The sequence below is a fragment of the Ostrea edulis genome, chromosome 5 (genome assembly GCF_947568905.1).
Source record: "Ostrea edulis chromosome 5, xbOstEdul1.1, whole genome shotgun sequence".
NCBI classification, from domain to species: Eukaryota; Metazoa; Mollusca; class Bivalvia; order Ostreida; family Ostreidae; genus Ostrea; species Ostrea edulis.
In genome coordinates this window covers 3,751,153-3,767,408 of record NC_079168.1, presented here as the reverse complement: position 1 = coordinate 3,767,408, position 16,256 = coordinate 3,751,153, and the positions used below count along the sequence as shown (strand labels likewise).

Below are 16,256 nucleotides of genomic sequence, written 5' to 3'. Positions count from 1 at the left end.
TCCTTTCGGTGTTGGGAGCAATTGCATACTCAAACTATACATGCTATAATTGAACAACATAACAGTCATCAGCGAATAATTGTGGTTGTCCACATTCCTATAGATACCATTCCGTTGATATGGAAGACAGAAGTTGCTCGCAGTACTTTTTAAACGCATAATATATCTAAAACATATCGCAGAAAAATTCATGGAGTTGCTGACTATAGCAGATGGGCCCGAACGTTGCCACTGTTTACGTATAATGAGGTTATCTATGCACGTAAGTGAATTTTAAAACGCGTCATCGATTCAGAGTAGGGACGATTTCAAGGTCACAATGCAGTATGGATATCTCCTTCGTGCATATTACATATGTATTAGAAAGAGTGATTTGATATCAGAAAAGAATAAGTTATAATTATTTGGCAATTTTTTGAAATACCTTTGCTTAAGTTTAATAGTTTGTTACCGTACTGAAAGCGAGGGATTTTTACAAAATTTTATGCAATAAAAAATCACGTACACCTATTTATCAGTCATTCTATGAAAGAGAATTTCATATTCAGTGTAAATCATCATGGGTAAAAATATATAGACATAAAATTGCAAATATTTTTGATAAAAAGGTTGCAGAGTTCAACTATAAACTTCTGAACAACTTGCTCAGCAATAATTTATTCTTAAGTAAATGCTGCCAAGATATAAGCAGTAAATGCAACTCATGTCCAAATGAAACAGAAAATTGTAAACATTTAATATTTGATTGTTCAAATGTCAAAGATATTTGGAATTTGATAAGTTCCTCATTAAAATTTGAAATTAGCTGGAAACATATTGTTATTGGCTTCTATCAGGAAACAAATGACAAAATATCAGTTCTTAATATTTTAATTTCTTTCATTGCTTATCGTATATACAAATTCAAAATGTTATGTAGACTCAAGAGCAAAAATGAAACACAAGAAAGAGTTAAACAACATATAAAATATGAATTGCTAACATATCATAAAGTACTTAAGAAATGTAACACTCATAACTCGAATTATATAGACATTATATTAGGAATTTCGGATAAACTTTAATAAAATTAAATCAATGTGTGAGACATTATCAGTATTGTAACATACTTTTAATTAATATACATATATTTCTTACTATTCATATGTCTGTATTTATTTGTAATCGATATGTTCACGTACAACATGTATTTAATTATGTAAATGTAGTTTTACGTATGATATAAATCCACCTCTACTGGGAGAAAATGGTCTCCCGGCTAGGCTGCCCTAGGGTCATCTCTGGACTCTAGTTTGTGTGTGTGTGGACCCTGAGGCAGCATGAGTGGTATTATGTTTTAAGAAAATCCCTAGCTTTATTATATTTAACATTATGGCATTGTTGTAATTTACTAACTCATTGTTACATTGATCATCATACAATATGAATACTGTATAACCTATATATTTAAATGTCTACTATGACAATATTACTCTGACATGCAATGAAATTTATGTATTCAATTAATGTACATCTAAATTAGTTAATATGTACCCTGCGTGGTACTTTAGTAAAAACTTTGTTATATATTGAGGGAGCTTAGTCAGGGCCCCATCCCTGGCAGCTGCCCTATTATATTAGTTAGTTATTTTAAAATTGTTATAGAGTAGGCTCTGGGAAATAAATGAATAATATATATAAAAAATAAAATAAAATAATTATTTGGTAAGCATTTGACAAGACCATTTTACATGTACATACAGCTTGTCACTTTCTAACGGTAGCAATTAAAGAAGGACAAAATATTATTACACTTTCCCCACCATACAAGATATTTTATATGAAAATACGCATGTTTATACAGTGGTTCTTTTACTATTTTCAAAAATAAATTTTCCAAGCAAACATGAAATTTCTTTCCTTTCATTATTCAAAATCGATATCAGTTTCTCAGAAGGCATCAAAACAGAAAAAATTGAGTTGATATTTGAGATGATTTCCATTAACTGTAACCTCTCATTCTTATTTTTAGGACAAATAAATAAAAAATGATGCCGGTTGTCAACCTCCTGCATATCATGAAAGTATACTTTTAACTCAGGGGGAAGTCCTGTATAACTTCCCTTTTCAATATTTAATTGATGTGCAGAAATGCGGAGTTTAATTAGGCTCTTCCTCTGATAAAAGTTCTTAACAATAGAGAGGTAGACAGTGTTCTCTTCCAAAGTTCCTGAATGTAGCATAAATTCTTAGTTTGCCATTGTTTTGTTGCTCCTTTTCTTTCAGCCATAGGTTAATAAAATAATGTCTTGTAATATTTGACAACTTCTTTTTAAACGAATAGGAACAAAAATTGGATAGATGCAAACCATGATGGTTTATTTTGAAGATAGAGGTTCTTTGACACTGAATATGCTTCCTTTAATAAGATAGAAGATGGATTATGTAATGTTTCGAGCCGAAACCAGTAATTCATCATGTCTTTAATAATTCGATAATACAATAGAAATCTTCCAAGTTCAGATAGAACTGCAAAATTAGTCGACTTTCTCTTCAGAAAAGGTAAAAAGAAATACACTCATTATTGATGGAGGGTTAAACATGGTTTACCTACCCTCTTTCATTTCATATATCAAATTAAAATAGGTTAAAAGGTACCTGACCAAATATGAAGGTGCTTGGCAGCATTTGTTACGTTGCATTTTTAATCTTAGGAATATAGATTTTATTTTTTAATTTACAAAAGAAAATCTTCAAGGGTTTGTGGTTTTTATTGATAATGATTTTTGGAGAGATGTTATTCAAGCATTAGTAAAGGTTAAGAAAAGTCCTGAACATGTATCAACCTACTTGTGTTTAGACATTACAAACTTTTTCTGTGTACAAAAGTGGATATTCTATACAAAATGGGTTGATAATGGTATTAAAAACTTAGAGGACCTGGTGTCTGAACATGGAAACATTAGATGTTTTAATAAAATAAAAGGAGTGCTTGGTATTAATAACTTTTTAGACTATTTTCATGTAATATCAAAAATAGCTACAAAAGTCAAAAGAGATATCATTGCATTGAAAGAAGGTAGAATTCATAAAGATAATGAACATATTGAAATATGTATTGTACAAATTGTTTTGTCAACATGCAATGTTAAATTTTGGTATCAAATATTGAAAGGAAAGGAGTTAATAGCCCCAATCTCTAAACAGGACAAGTGGGAAACTTTATCAGATGACCCATTTCAGGAAAAGACTGGAAATTTTATTTTGTATATGCATCTTTAGGTACAAAAGAGACAAAAATAATTTACTTTCAATACCGAATACTAATGAATTACATTGCTAACAACTCCTTTCTTTACAAAATTAAAATTTCAGACAATAATTTGTGTACATTTTGTAATTGTGAAGCAGAAACAATAATTCACATGTTCTATGATTGTGTATATGTCAACTTATTTTGGAATGATTTTGAGCAATGGTTTGATGCAATTGAAAATGGTTATAAAATTTCAAAAAGAATAGTCGTACTTGGTAATACAGAAGGAAGCTGTTTAGAACATTTTCCTTTATTAGTATCAAAAAAGTTTATATATTATTCCAGATCACAAGAAATCAGGCCAAAAATTTCTGAGGCAGTGAATTTCTTTAAATACTACAGAAAAATGGAAAAATACTGTGAAAATGTGTTTGGACGCAAATCCAAAATATTCAGTAGATGGTCAATATATGATATTGTTTATAACAAGTGATGAAAAATCAAAGCTTTATAGGTTATATTTGTTATCATTACTTTTAGTATCATTTTGTTGATATGTATATTTTCAATACCTTTATATTATGCCTAACTGTCAAATACTAGTTCATTTAAAAATTTTTGTATGGAAGATATTGTCTGCATGTGTGTGATTTTGTGTGTGAGATCATCTATGTAGATGTAATTGTAAATGTTTAAAAATAAAGCATGACAAAAAAAAAAAAAAAAAAAAAAAAGAACTGCAAAATTAGTCGACTTTCTCTGTACACCAAGAATGGTTTTGCAGGATTTAATATGCAGAGTTTCACAATTCAGGATGTTAAACATTTTGTCCATAGTTACATCTTTATCTTTAAATGAAGTCAAAGAGTTAAAAGCCCCTAACTTTCACAACCATACAGAAGAATGGTATGATCAAATAAATGAAGGCTAATATTGACGTTATAACTATAAGAACCCAGGGGCGCGTTTTACAAAAGAACTTACGACTTAAGGCCAACTTTACATACTGGAAATTTCCAGTTTATTGTAAGATCATTCACTCCAAATGCAAAATATTTTTTTTAAAAATGTTGAAAATCAAGCCTTAGAAAAGTTTTACTTCACTCACTCAATGTAATAACAGTGTAATACAATTTAAGACTTGCGACTTTGTCGTAAGTTGTTTTGTAAAACTGGTGCCTTTACGTTGTGATTGGCACGTCATATGGTGCGAAGGGGTCAGAGGTACATTTAGTTTTTTTTTATAACAATAAAACTGTCTTGATAGCAAACATGGATTACACTGCTTGGTATTTTGTGTTCGTCCTTGAATAATTCTACATGTTTTAATCTTCTCTGTGTGAATCATTTTCCCTCCACTAAAACAGAATTAAAGGTAATTTAAATAGAATGATAAAATTACACGCACAATTCCGCGGACGTCCACGCCGCGTGGACTTGGAAGAAACAATACATCCGCGGAAGTTCAACCCTGTTAAATTAATTAGTTCCGTATAATTTAATTATATTAAGTGAATATTTCACTCGAATGATGTTTTGAAATAACTTTATTGGCAGATTGTAGAAACAATGATACATATATTTACTTCATGTGATATAATCCAAACATTGTGGAGTTAATTGAGTCTTCATATATACAGAAAGACTTCAGAAGGAGTTGGTTTTAATGTGTCCAATATCATATTAGGTTAATTTCCATTGTGTTTTAATAACAAAATTATTACTTTTATAATCCTACATGTCAAGAACGAAACCTGGTTGTATTATTATATTGTATTAAGGTTAAAATACCATGTGGAAAAATATGCTTCAATCCAAAAGTTTAAAATATACAGCTTTGATAAAATGAGGACCAGATGAAAGTTTATTATTGATTGACCTTTTTACTATCTACTTTTCACGCGTGTTTATTGTTTTTTTTTTTTAAATGTTTTTTTTCCCTCTCTTTTTTTTACAGCAAGTAATAACATATTTGATAATTCTATTAAAGAATGAATGAATCAGTGTGAGACGGTAGTATATGTATGTATATATGTAACAAAAATCGAATAAATTAAAAAAAAACCCATTATTGGCAGATTAAATGAACGGTTTAAATTTTATTATTAATTCATCATAGCCATGATGAAATACTGGTTTCGACTTGAAACATTGTAAAATCCATCTTTTATGGTATTGAAGAAAGCATATTTCAGGTCAAAGAATTTCTGTCTTCAAAATAAACCGTCATGGTTTCCATCCATCCAAACAATGTTGGATAAGTTATCTTAACTCTATGAATATAGACTTGTTTTTATATTCTTATGAACCACAATTTATTGAAAACCTTCTACGTGAGAAGAAAAAAAATCTTTATGTGGCCTTCAATGCGATATTTAGATATACCGGTCAACAGGGGATGCTTACTCCTCCTAGGCACCTGATCCCAACTCTGGTGTGTCCAGGGGTCCGTGTTTTCCCAACTGTCTATTTTGTATTGCTTATAGGAGTTAAGAGATTAATCACTGTTCGTTATCTTCACCTTTCATCGACTACTTTTTATCTATTAAGGTATTCAATGTATAATGACCATATTTCATATCTAGTAAATGGATAGTAGGAATTTTGGTAATCATGGTATCATTTGAAGGAATCATAAAAATAATCCACCGTAGGAATTTTTAAAATTTTATCTACTGCTTCATTTGTTGAAATTCTTCATAAAATGATAAATATGGACCTATTCAAAAGTACGTTTAGAATAACTAACACTGAACACCTCCGCAATGTTTTGCTGATCTTGTTGTAAACCAATCACAACTTCTCGGCTTGCCGGAAAGACCCAAGAATGTGCTATTGGTTGTAGACCGTCGAAGCCTCTATTGTGATGTAATGCCTCGTTCTTGGTATTTCGTTCTAAAAATGTCCATAAGACTGATTCAAGACGAAAATCACGGATTGAAGAAACGAACAGGCATTTTATTTATTCAAAAATTATCGAAACTTATTTCTTCTGTACAAAATCAAGCATCGATATACAACAGATGTACTTCAGGCTGTGTTATCTTAAGTTGTCCTTATTAAAAAAAACCTCTTAGATTCACCAAAGAATGTCCGTCACTCTACTCTCATGTTACTATTTTAAGGTAATTTATCGAAAACGAAAGTAGGTTTTTAATTAAATTTACGACATTAAGTGATCGAGCAAGAGTCTAGTATAAATTATGGACTCCGCCTCACATATGATCCCAACTCTGGTATATCCATGGGTCCGTGTTTGCCGAACTCTCTATTTTGTATTGCTTATAGGAGTTATGAGATTGATAACTATTCGTTATATTCGCCTTTCAGATGACGAATTTGACTCCACGTTTTTGGCACACGGGTTTTTCCTGAAATAGCTCTAAAACTTCATAGTTATTTTGGATTTCAAACATTTCGGTTGAGCATCATTGAAGAGACATTATTTGTCGAAATGCGCATCTGGTGCATCAAAATTGGCACCGTATAAATTTTATATATCAAATTAAAATGGGTTAATAGGTACCTGACTAAATATGAAGGTGCTTGGCAGTATTTGTTGCGTTGCATTTTTAACCTTAGGAATATAGATTTTATTTTTTAATCAACAAAAGAAAATCTTTAAGAGTTTGTGGTTTTTATTGATAATGATTTTTGGAGCGATGTTATCAAAGCATTAGTAAAGGTTAAGAAAAATCCTGAACATGTATCAACCTACTTGTGCTTAGATATTACAAACATTTGCTGTGTAAAAAGTGAGCATTCTATACAAAATGGGTTGTTAATGGTATTAACAACTTAGAGGACCTGGTATCTGAACATGGAAACATTAGATGTTTTAATGAAATAAAAGGAGTGCTTGGTATTAATAACTTTTTAGACTATTTTCATGTAATATCAAAAATACCTACAAAAGTCAAAAGAGATATCATTGCATGAAAGAAGGTAAAATTCATGAAGATAATAAACATATTGAAATATGTATTGCACAGAAATTTTTGTCAACATGCAATGTTAAATTTTGGTATCAAATATTGAAAGGAAAGGAGTTCATAGCCCCAATCTGTAAACAGGATAAGTGGGAAACTTTACTAGATGAACCTAGTTCAGGAAAAGACTGGAAATTTTATTTTGTAAATGCATCTTTATGTACAAAGAGACAAAAATAATTTACTTTAAATACCGAATACTTGCTAACAACTCCTTTCTTTACAAAATTAAATTTTCAGACAATAATTTGTGTACATTTTGTAATTGTGAAGCAGAAACAATAATTCACATACATTATAAATGTGTATATGTCAACTTATTTTGAAATGATTTTGAGCAATGGTTTGATGCAATTGAAAATGGTTATAAAATTTCAAGAAGAATAGTCGTTCTTGGTAATACAGAAGGAAGCTGTTTAGAAAATTTTCTTTTATTAGTATCAAAAAAGTTTATATATTATTCCAGATCACAAGGAATCAGGTCAACATTTTCTGAGGCAGTGAATTTATTTAAGTACTACAGAAAAATGGAAAAATACTGTGAAAATGTGTTTGGATGCAAATCCAAAATATTTAGTAAATGGTCAATATATGATATCATTATACCTCAGTATGAGAATTCCATGCAACGCGTAATCTGATTGGTCTAGACGGTCACGTGTCAGGGATGACAAAACTTCATATCTCCCTCTCAAACAACATCTCCCTATCATATTTACCACTTGGGCAGCCTCGTGCAATTTTCATAAAAGGTAGACGAAATGTATTGTGACGTCACAATAAGTCATTCTACTTCCATAGATCGTAAGGGAGAAAATATGCGGGTCTCAGATACACAGGGCGTTGCCCTCGGGGAATATGATTTTTCTTGGGTGAATAAATCTTCATATCTCCCTCACTATCATGCAATAAATGTATATTGTTTATAACAAGTGATGAAAAACCAAAGCTTTATAGGTTATATTTGTTATCATTACTTTTAGTATCATTTTATTGATATGTATAATTTCAATACCTTTAAATTATGCCTACGTGTAGCTGTCAAATACTAGTTCATTTAGAACATTTTGTACGGAAGATATTGTCTGCATGTGTGTGATTTTGTGTGTGAGATCATCTATGTAGATGTAATTGTAAATGTCTAAAAATCAAGCATGATAAAAAAAAAGAACTGCAAAATTAGTCGACTTTCTCTGTACACCAAGAATGATCTTGCAGGATTTAATATGCAAAGTTTCACATTTCAGTTTATTAAACATGTTGTCCATAGTTACATCTTTATATTTAAACGGAAGTCAAAGGGTCAAAAGCCCTCCAAATTGCACAACCATACAGAAGAATAGGATCAATGGTATAATCAAATAAATGAAGGTTAATATTGACGTTACAACTGTAAGAACGTGTACGTTGTGATTGTGACGTCATATGGTGCGAAGCGCACAGAGGTACATTTAGTTGGGTTTTTATAACTATAAAACGGTTTTCATAGCAAACATGTATTACAATGCTTGGTATTTTCTGTTCGTCCTTGAATAATTCTACACGATTTAATCTTCTCTGTGTGATTCATTTTCCCTCCACTATAACAGAATTAAAGGTAATTTAAATAGAATGATAAAATTACACGCACAATTCCGCGAACGTCCACGCCACGTGGACTTGGAAGAAACAATACATCCGAGGAAGTTAAACCCTGTTAAATTAATTAGTTCCGTGTAATTTGATGATATTAAGTGAATATTTCATTCGAATGATGTTTTGAAATAACTTTATTGGCAGATTGTAGAAACAATGATACATATATTTTACTTGATGTGGTATAATCCAAACATTGTGGAGTGAGTTGAGTCTTCATATATACAGAAAGACTTCAGAAGGAGTTGGTTTTAATGTGTCCAATATCATATTAGGTTAATTTCCACTGTGTTATAATAAGAAGATTTTTAGTTTTATAATCCTACATGTCAAGAACGAAACCTGGTTGTATTATTATGTCATCTAGAGTTAAAATACCATGTGGAAAAATATGCTTCAATCCAAAAGTTTAAAATGTAGAGCTTTGATTATATGTGGACCAGATGGAAGTTTATTATTGATTGTTTTTTGTTTATTAGCTACTTTTCACTTGTGTTTGTTGGTTATTTTATTTTTCTCTCTCTCTCTTTTGTGTACAGCAAGTAACCACAAATTTGATAATTCTATTAAAGAATGAATGAATCAGTGTGAGACGGTAGTATATGTATGGATATATGTGACAAATATCGAATAAATTTAAAACAAACAAACCATTATTGGCAGATTAAATGTACGGTTTAAATTATATTATTAATTCATCATAGCCATGATGAAATACTGGTTTCGACTTGAAACATTATAAAATCCATCTTTTATGTTATTGAAGAAAGCACAGGGGCTAAGCCCGTTTTGGGCCCGAACTCTGTGATACCATAAATATAGAAAGGGGTCTAACTCTGACACAGATAAAAAACTAACCACTCAATGAAAATAAATAACATTGTTTAACAATCATTCAAAAGTACTAATACTGTCAGAGTTCACACAGTGTTCGTCAATGCTGTCTTAATTTTTTCCCCTCAGGCTGAGAGGGGTCATTCTTTGCTCCAGGGCTTCAATTCAAAACTTTCAAGCTTACATGCATTAATATCTTCTCATTCACTACTACATAGTACTATCAAAAATAGTGGAGGGGTCAGTCTCGCAATATATCTTCATTTGCATGCATGGAAATAACAGTTAATGTTAAGGGTTGGCCAGTCGCCTCCGAAAAACATTGATATGTGCCTGCAGCGTTCTTGGTACTTATGGTGGGTTTCATAAAACTTCAATGTAACAACAGGTACTTGCCACATCAATACATATCACAAAGTCAATAACACATCACTAAAAAAAACTTTCCTTGCTCTATTTTGCATACTTCCAAATAATCTTTTATCTGTATTTTCTCTGACTTTCCATAGATCTGCATGAAACATTCAATTGGCAGAAATATTTCTCATACTAGTTAACGAAGTTGTATTTACAGTAAGTCATAATTTCATTATTATCTTCATCAGAAATGATTCCGACACGAAAATATTTTTAAATCTCAACTCGGGAGGTCTTAGCTTCTATCTTCTGATGACATGTAAAATCCCGAAACGTACGAACAGCTTTGGGTTTTTTTGAGTAACTAAAAATAGCGTACAGCGTCTTCAATTCAAAATTTTTATTTTGTTAACAAAGCAATATGTTCAAGATTTTTTGGTAATAAACATCGTATCAATTTATTGTGATAATAAAACAATGAGACTTTATTTTTCAACACAACGAATATACAATTTTCATTCTGTGCGGTATCAGTACATAGCACTTCGTGGTATAAAACGGAAAATCCATGTTTTGTTGCAGTTTTCGGCGATAAGAGGCAATGAATGCAGTCATGTCATACATGGTTTTTAAGTTGAATGATTGTACAATACAACGGTAGTAAATACAATAGCATCGCATATTCCCTGGAAGCTCAAAAGGCCGACATTCTCAGGGGGTGCCATTCTGTGTCATTTGAAGCTAGTTACCTTGTGTTGTTATTAGTATACAGAGGTCATAAGTCATTTACAGAAACAAGTGCCTGTGATTTGGTTGTCTCATAGATTCCCTAGTGTAAATTGGTTACAAAATACTGTTTATAGAATTATTGTATGATCAATTTGTACAGAAATGGCAGAGAAATATTTCTAATTCGCCTAAAGCAATCAAAAATAGAATTTTTAAAAACAACACCGCGTTTAGAAAGTTATCTCAAACACCTCCCAAACAAAAATGCAAAAAACATATGTACATGTAAATATAGATGTTGTAATGTCAAACTACCAATTGAAACTGGTAGATGACATAATATTTCACGATTGGAAAGAAAATTTACATTTTGCGATTTAGATAAAATTGGGGATGAATATCATTACCTTTTAAAAGGTAGTATTGTCGATATTACATCCATGCGAAAATTCTGTTTACCTGAAATATATCATTTAAATTCTAATAATATTTAAATATAATAACCTCATTAACTCAACAGATAAAATTTTGTTGTTGAAATTACGTAAACTTATAAGTTATATTATTGATTGAATATTGTTTCGAGAATATTTCACTCATATGGAGACGTCACTACTGCCGGTGAAGGACTACAAAATTTAGGCCTATGCTCGGCGCTTTTGGCCTTTGAGCAGGGAGGGTTCTTTATCGTGCCACACCTACTGTGACACGGGACCTCTGTTTTTGCGGTCTCATCCGAAGGACCGCCCCATTTAGTCGCCTTCTCCGACAAGCAACGGGTGCTGAGGACCTATTCTAACTCGGATCTCCACGGAATTACAAGTTATATTGAGTTCAACCTCCGGGTTAATTAAGAGGTTTACTACACATGAGTAAATGCCGATTTGTATTGTATATAACACCGTAAAACTTGTTTATGAGAATAAAGTCATTGCATTATCTCTCTTGTGATGATAAGTACCTGGTATTAGATATGAAGGTCACTGGTTTCTCGGCTAAAACATCAAAACGACAGGGGCCCCATGTCACCGCAGGTGTTGGACCAGCTCGTTGAAGAACCCTTTCTAAAATTGATGGCACATCACCTACAGCTGGGGTCGTCTCTGTATGAGTGAAAAATTCTCGAATGGGACATGATTTTTAAAAAAAGTACAATCACTTGCACAAAATATATTCTAGAAACAAACTAGAGAAGTTTACACTTACACCAACAATACTTTAAGATACTGTATACAAACCAGCATCGAAACTAGTTAATATATCATTACAAATTCATAATCCTAATGAAATCACCTAACAATGTACCTGCCTACAAAAATAAAGACAATTAAGGATTTTGTAATAATTACTGACCAATATCTATAACATCGGTAGTGTGTTTATGCTTTATCTATCTATTTTATTGACACTCACATGAAACATCCCAGCTTTCTAAAATTATAAAGCTATGTAGTAGAGTAACTTTCGCATGTTGTTTCAGCAAGTTCTTCATAGACAAGTCGAATCTCAAAACATCAAGATTACAAAACTAAAGGAGGGAAAGGAAAGTGTAGAGAAATTACTGGAAGGAGCACGACCTTCACACGAGGGGAACAGACATTTGGAGCATGAGCTGAAGACTAAAATCAGAGGATTGGAGGAAAGAAACACAAAACTGCTTAATGAAAACGGGAAACTGCAGAAAGAAAACGGAGAACTGAAAAATGAAACCAGTAAACTGAGGAATAAAAACCAAGAGCTGCGGGATGAAATAACGAATTTGGAGTTGGCTTCTCGCAAAAAACCAGGTTAGGTCATCTTTAATAAGATCGTGTTTGGCCCTTTCCCGACTCTATTAATAGTAAGGGTAGGTTGGTATACATTTTGTTGAAGATGTTATAGTATACATCTAGTTGTTTCTCCAAATGATCCTCAAATAGCACACATATTTTGTTTTGCATTAAACTGAGAGAACTACACGATAAAGATACACAGGCACAGTTGTACCTGTTCATAATCAATTTATTCATCTATTGTTTAAAATTTGAGGAGAGGGATAAAAATATTGCGATAAAAAAAGGAGAGAAAACGTGATAAAAAGGAGTTTAAAAAACCTATAAGTTGGGAGATTTATTTCAGTCAGTTGAGCGTGGTAAACACATAAATTAAAAGAATATAATGCAGTCTACAGCAGAGTGTTATTAATTTAATTCACTATACAATATACTATTACCTTATACCATTATTTTATTTTTATCAACACATGTAATCAGTTAACGATACAAATTGCCTACCTTTTAACACTTGTCTCGGGTTTACATTTCACAAATTGCCTACTCATATGATTTAAGAATTGACTGTTTCTTACAGACACATTTATAACATTTGGATATTATTCATTAAAGAATATTTGTAAAGTCTTTATTATTTCAGTGCGTGATTGTATGATCATACATTTTCAGTACAAGTTTACATGTATGCGCCGTCAATGAATGAGCGGATTTCGACTGCCGTAAGATCCGAGCTAAAGGAAATCTTGACGCAGCACCTAGGGGCCATTAAGGACAGACAACTGGACATTATGTCCACACATGACGCCAAAATGGTCCCCGTCCACAAACCCCTTATAGTTCTTTGTATCAACGCGTCCAGGCTTGGTACAGACGTAGAGCAAGCTCTCCAAAATGTCACGTGTAAGTGTGATCCTAACTCCCTAATGTCTGATATTTGTGGCTTGTTTCGTCAATTTCAGCGTGATCTTAGCTCCCACAGGGGCTAAGCCCGTTTTGGGCCCGAACACTGTGATACCATAAATCTATATTTTTGGTATCACAGTGTTCGGGCCCAAAATGGGCTTAGCCCCTGTGTTAGCTCCCGGTACAAGTTCATGCGACGTCTTCCACAATGTATGTGTGACAACCTGCTGTAAAATTACAAATATCACCATGGTATTGACATGTTTAAACGTGTATAAATTCTGCAAACTGAAAAAAGAAAATGTAGAACTTCACAAATAAACTTTTTATCAAAAAAATCATATTTCAGTGGATGATGAATTCGGAACTTTTTTCGAAATGTAATGAATAAATTGGACCGAATGTAATGAAGTTTTATTCGTATTTTGAGTCTGTTTGGGGAGGGGTGTTTTAATTGTCATACAGTGTTTCAATATTTTCTTTCTTTTCTCTAAAGGTTCCAGATCTGTGGTGGTAGCTGTGATACACCACAAAGAGATCCACGCCTTACCACCCCAGGCCTCCGAAAAACTTCTGTATGGGGACAAATTCCGGGACCTCAGAGCTATTGTGGACATTGCGTTTCTCACCACCAGAGGGATGTACGCCTGCGATATGAATAACAGAGCTTTGGAGAGACTCACTGACTTCATCTGTGATTTTGACACGTGATTAGGAAACAAACCGACACAAAATACATCACTAACATCATTTAAAATGCTCGGTCACACGTGGGGCGTCAGCATCCAATGCACCTTCGAAATGATTTTATATTCACAAGATGAATGAGCTATGCAAATTGAAAATGCACATTGGGAACGCTTTGATACAAATTCCAATCGTATATTATGCAGAATTAAAATTTAAAGAAATAGTTTTTTTTCCTAATGTGCATTTCAATTAGCATCACCATTTTTGGAATGAGTGAACGCAATTTGAATTGCAAAATTGCAATACACATATAGGTGCATAAAAAAACTGTCCTATGGAAGACATGAATTGTTTAGAGAATTTGCATCATAATGTCAGAGAGCAATGATATTCCGCCCACGCACTGGGCACCATTACAACAATTATAAGATGTTTCTTTCTTGATGATAATAATTCTGGGCCGTTTCAATTTTTATAATTCCTCATATGGAATTCACGTTTGTGTCAAAAAGACCTGCTTTGTATAGAAAGTTAATCGGAGTATCTTTGTCTTTTTTCTTTCAATTTAATGCGAACGTTGTTTGTTAATACAATGATATGTAAACATTGAAATGTGTTGTCTTTCTGTATATTACTTTTCATCGATTAAACAAATTACCTTTTCCTTTCATTACCTGTATACATTTCATGATACAATGTTATTTTTGTCATGTATGTGGTGATATAAACACCCTACATATTAATGCATTAAGGAGGAATGTCAGTGATGATACAAACACTTTGCAGATTAATACATTAAGGAGGAATATTCTTTTTGTAATGTTTGTGATAATACAAGCGCCCTACAGATTAATACATTAAACAGTAAACGCCGTACAGATTAATACATTAAGGAGGAATATTCTTTTTGTAATGTCTGTGGAAATACAAACACCCCACAGATTAATACATTAAATGTGGAATATTCTTTTTGCCTGTGTATGTTGGTAGTGATAGCTTGGTCGGAATAATCTTTGATGAATTTGTTAATATGTAATGGATCGGCAGTCCTTAACAAGGTATGTTCCTATGCAACAGTGGATGACGGATCCTGAAATTTCAGAACGGAGGCTCTGTAAAAAGTTAGGGGATTTGGGAGGAGCTGTCATGAAGCCCCCAGTGGATCCAGGGCGAAGCCCTGATGGGAGACTAGAGAAGTCCCATCAACCTACGGAGTTCTGATGAAATAAGAGGGTGGGGGTGCGCCCGGGGTGACGGCGCTGGATCCACCACTAGCAATACCTATGGACTCCAATGCAGGATCTACCTGTATATATGAATTTTTTACTAGCTTCATTAAACCATAAAAACTATAATTCATTGAGTATAACACAAGAGACCAAATTTTACAAGAGGTAACAACGGTTTTATGAATTACAGGTATTTGGTATTGACGTGATACGTGGTTCAATTATAAAGAAGGTAAAATAAAACCCAAATATTGAATTCTATTGAAAGGATGAAAGGAAAGTTGGCTGGTATACAACCCAACAGCGCTTTTCATATTTGATTCTCTAAGACCAATAGGAAGTACAATCGTAACTTGTGAGGAGAGTTGTCAGAAGACAACATAGTTCACCGGGAAGTGTGGCCCTACTTACAATATCCTCCTTATTTTAAAAGATATAACAGTATCAGGGGCGGATCCAGGAATTGCGGTTACGGGGGGGGGGGGGGGGGCGCCACCTTATGAGGCAGGCGGTCTGGAGGGCGAAACCCTAATGGGGGCCCAGGGGCGAAGCCCCCAGAAGCTCCGAGATTTTAAAGGCTTGAAATATATGTCTCCTATTTAGTAATTTGTACTATTTTCTATCATTTCTAATAAGGTGAAATTAATAAAATTACGCAAATTTTAAGGGTTTTTGGAAAAAATTAAGTTCTCCCAATAAAGTTATGCAAGAAAACAAAAGATTTTGTCATTTATTTCTCCGGGAGTGGAAGAAATTATTGCTTCTTTTATCGTTTAGTACATTTTTCTAAACAAGATACCCCGATTTACCTTAAATTTTAAAATTTTAGGGGGGTACGCGCCGGCTGCGCCCCCCCCCCCTTAAATCCGCCACTGAGTATAGC

General features: G+C 32.9%; 1 protein-coding gene across 2 annotated transcripts in view; it reads left to right on the top strand.

The window, feature by feature from the left end:
• The window catches only part of LOC125652271 (uncharacterized), a 47,966-nt gene extending 33,152 nt beyond the window's left edge, over positions 1-14,814 (top strand). For both annotated transcript variants that reach the window (XM_056167049.1, XM_056167051.1), the window contains exons 2-4: positions 12,260-12,566; positions 13,221-13,451; positions 13,951-14,814. In XM_056167049.1, coding sequence (XP_056023024.1) covers positions 12,260-12,566; positions 13,221-13,451; positions 13,951-14,165 — 753 coding nt within the window. In that variant the 3' untranslated portion in view covers positions 14,166-14,814. The remainder of the gene's footprint in view (positions 1-12,259; positions 12,567-13,220; positions 13,452-13,950) is intronic.
• Positions 14,815-16,256: the final 1,442 nt, after the last annotated feature.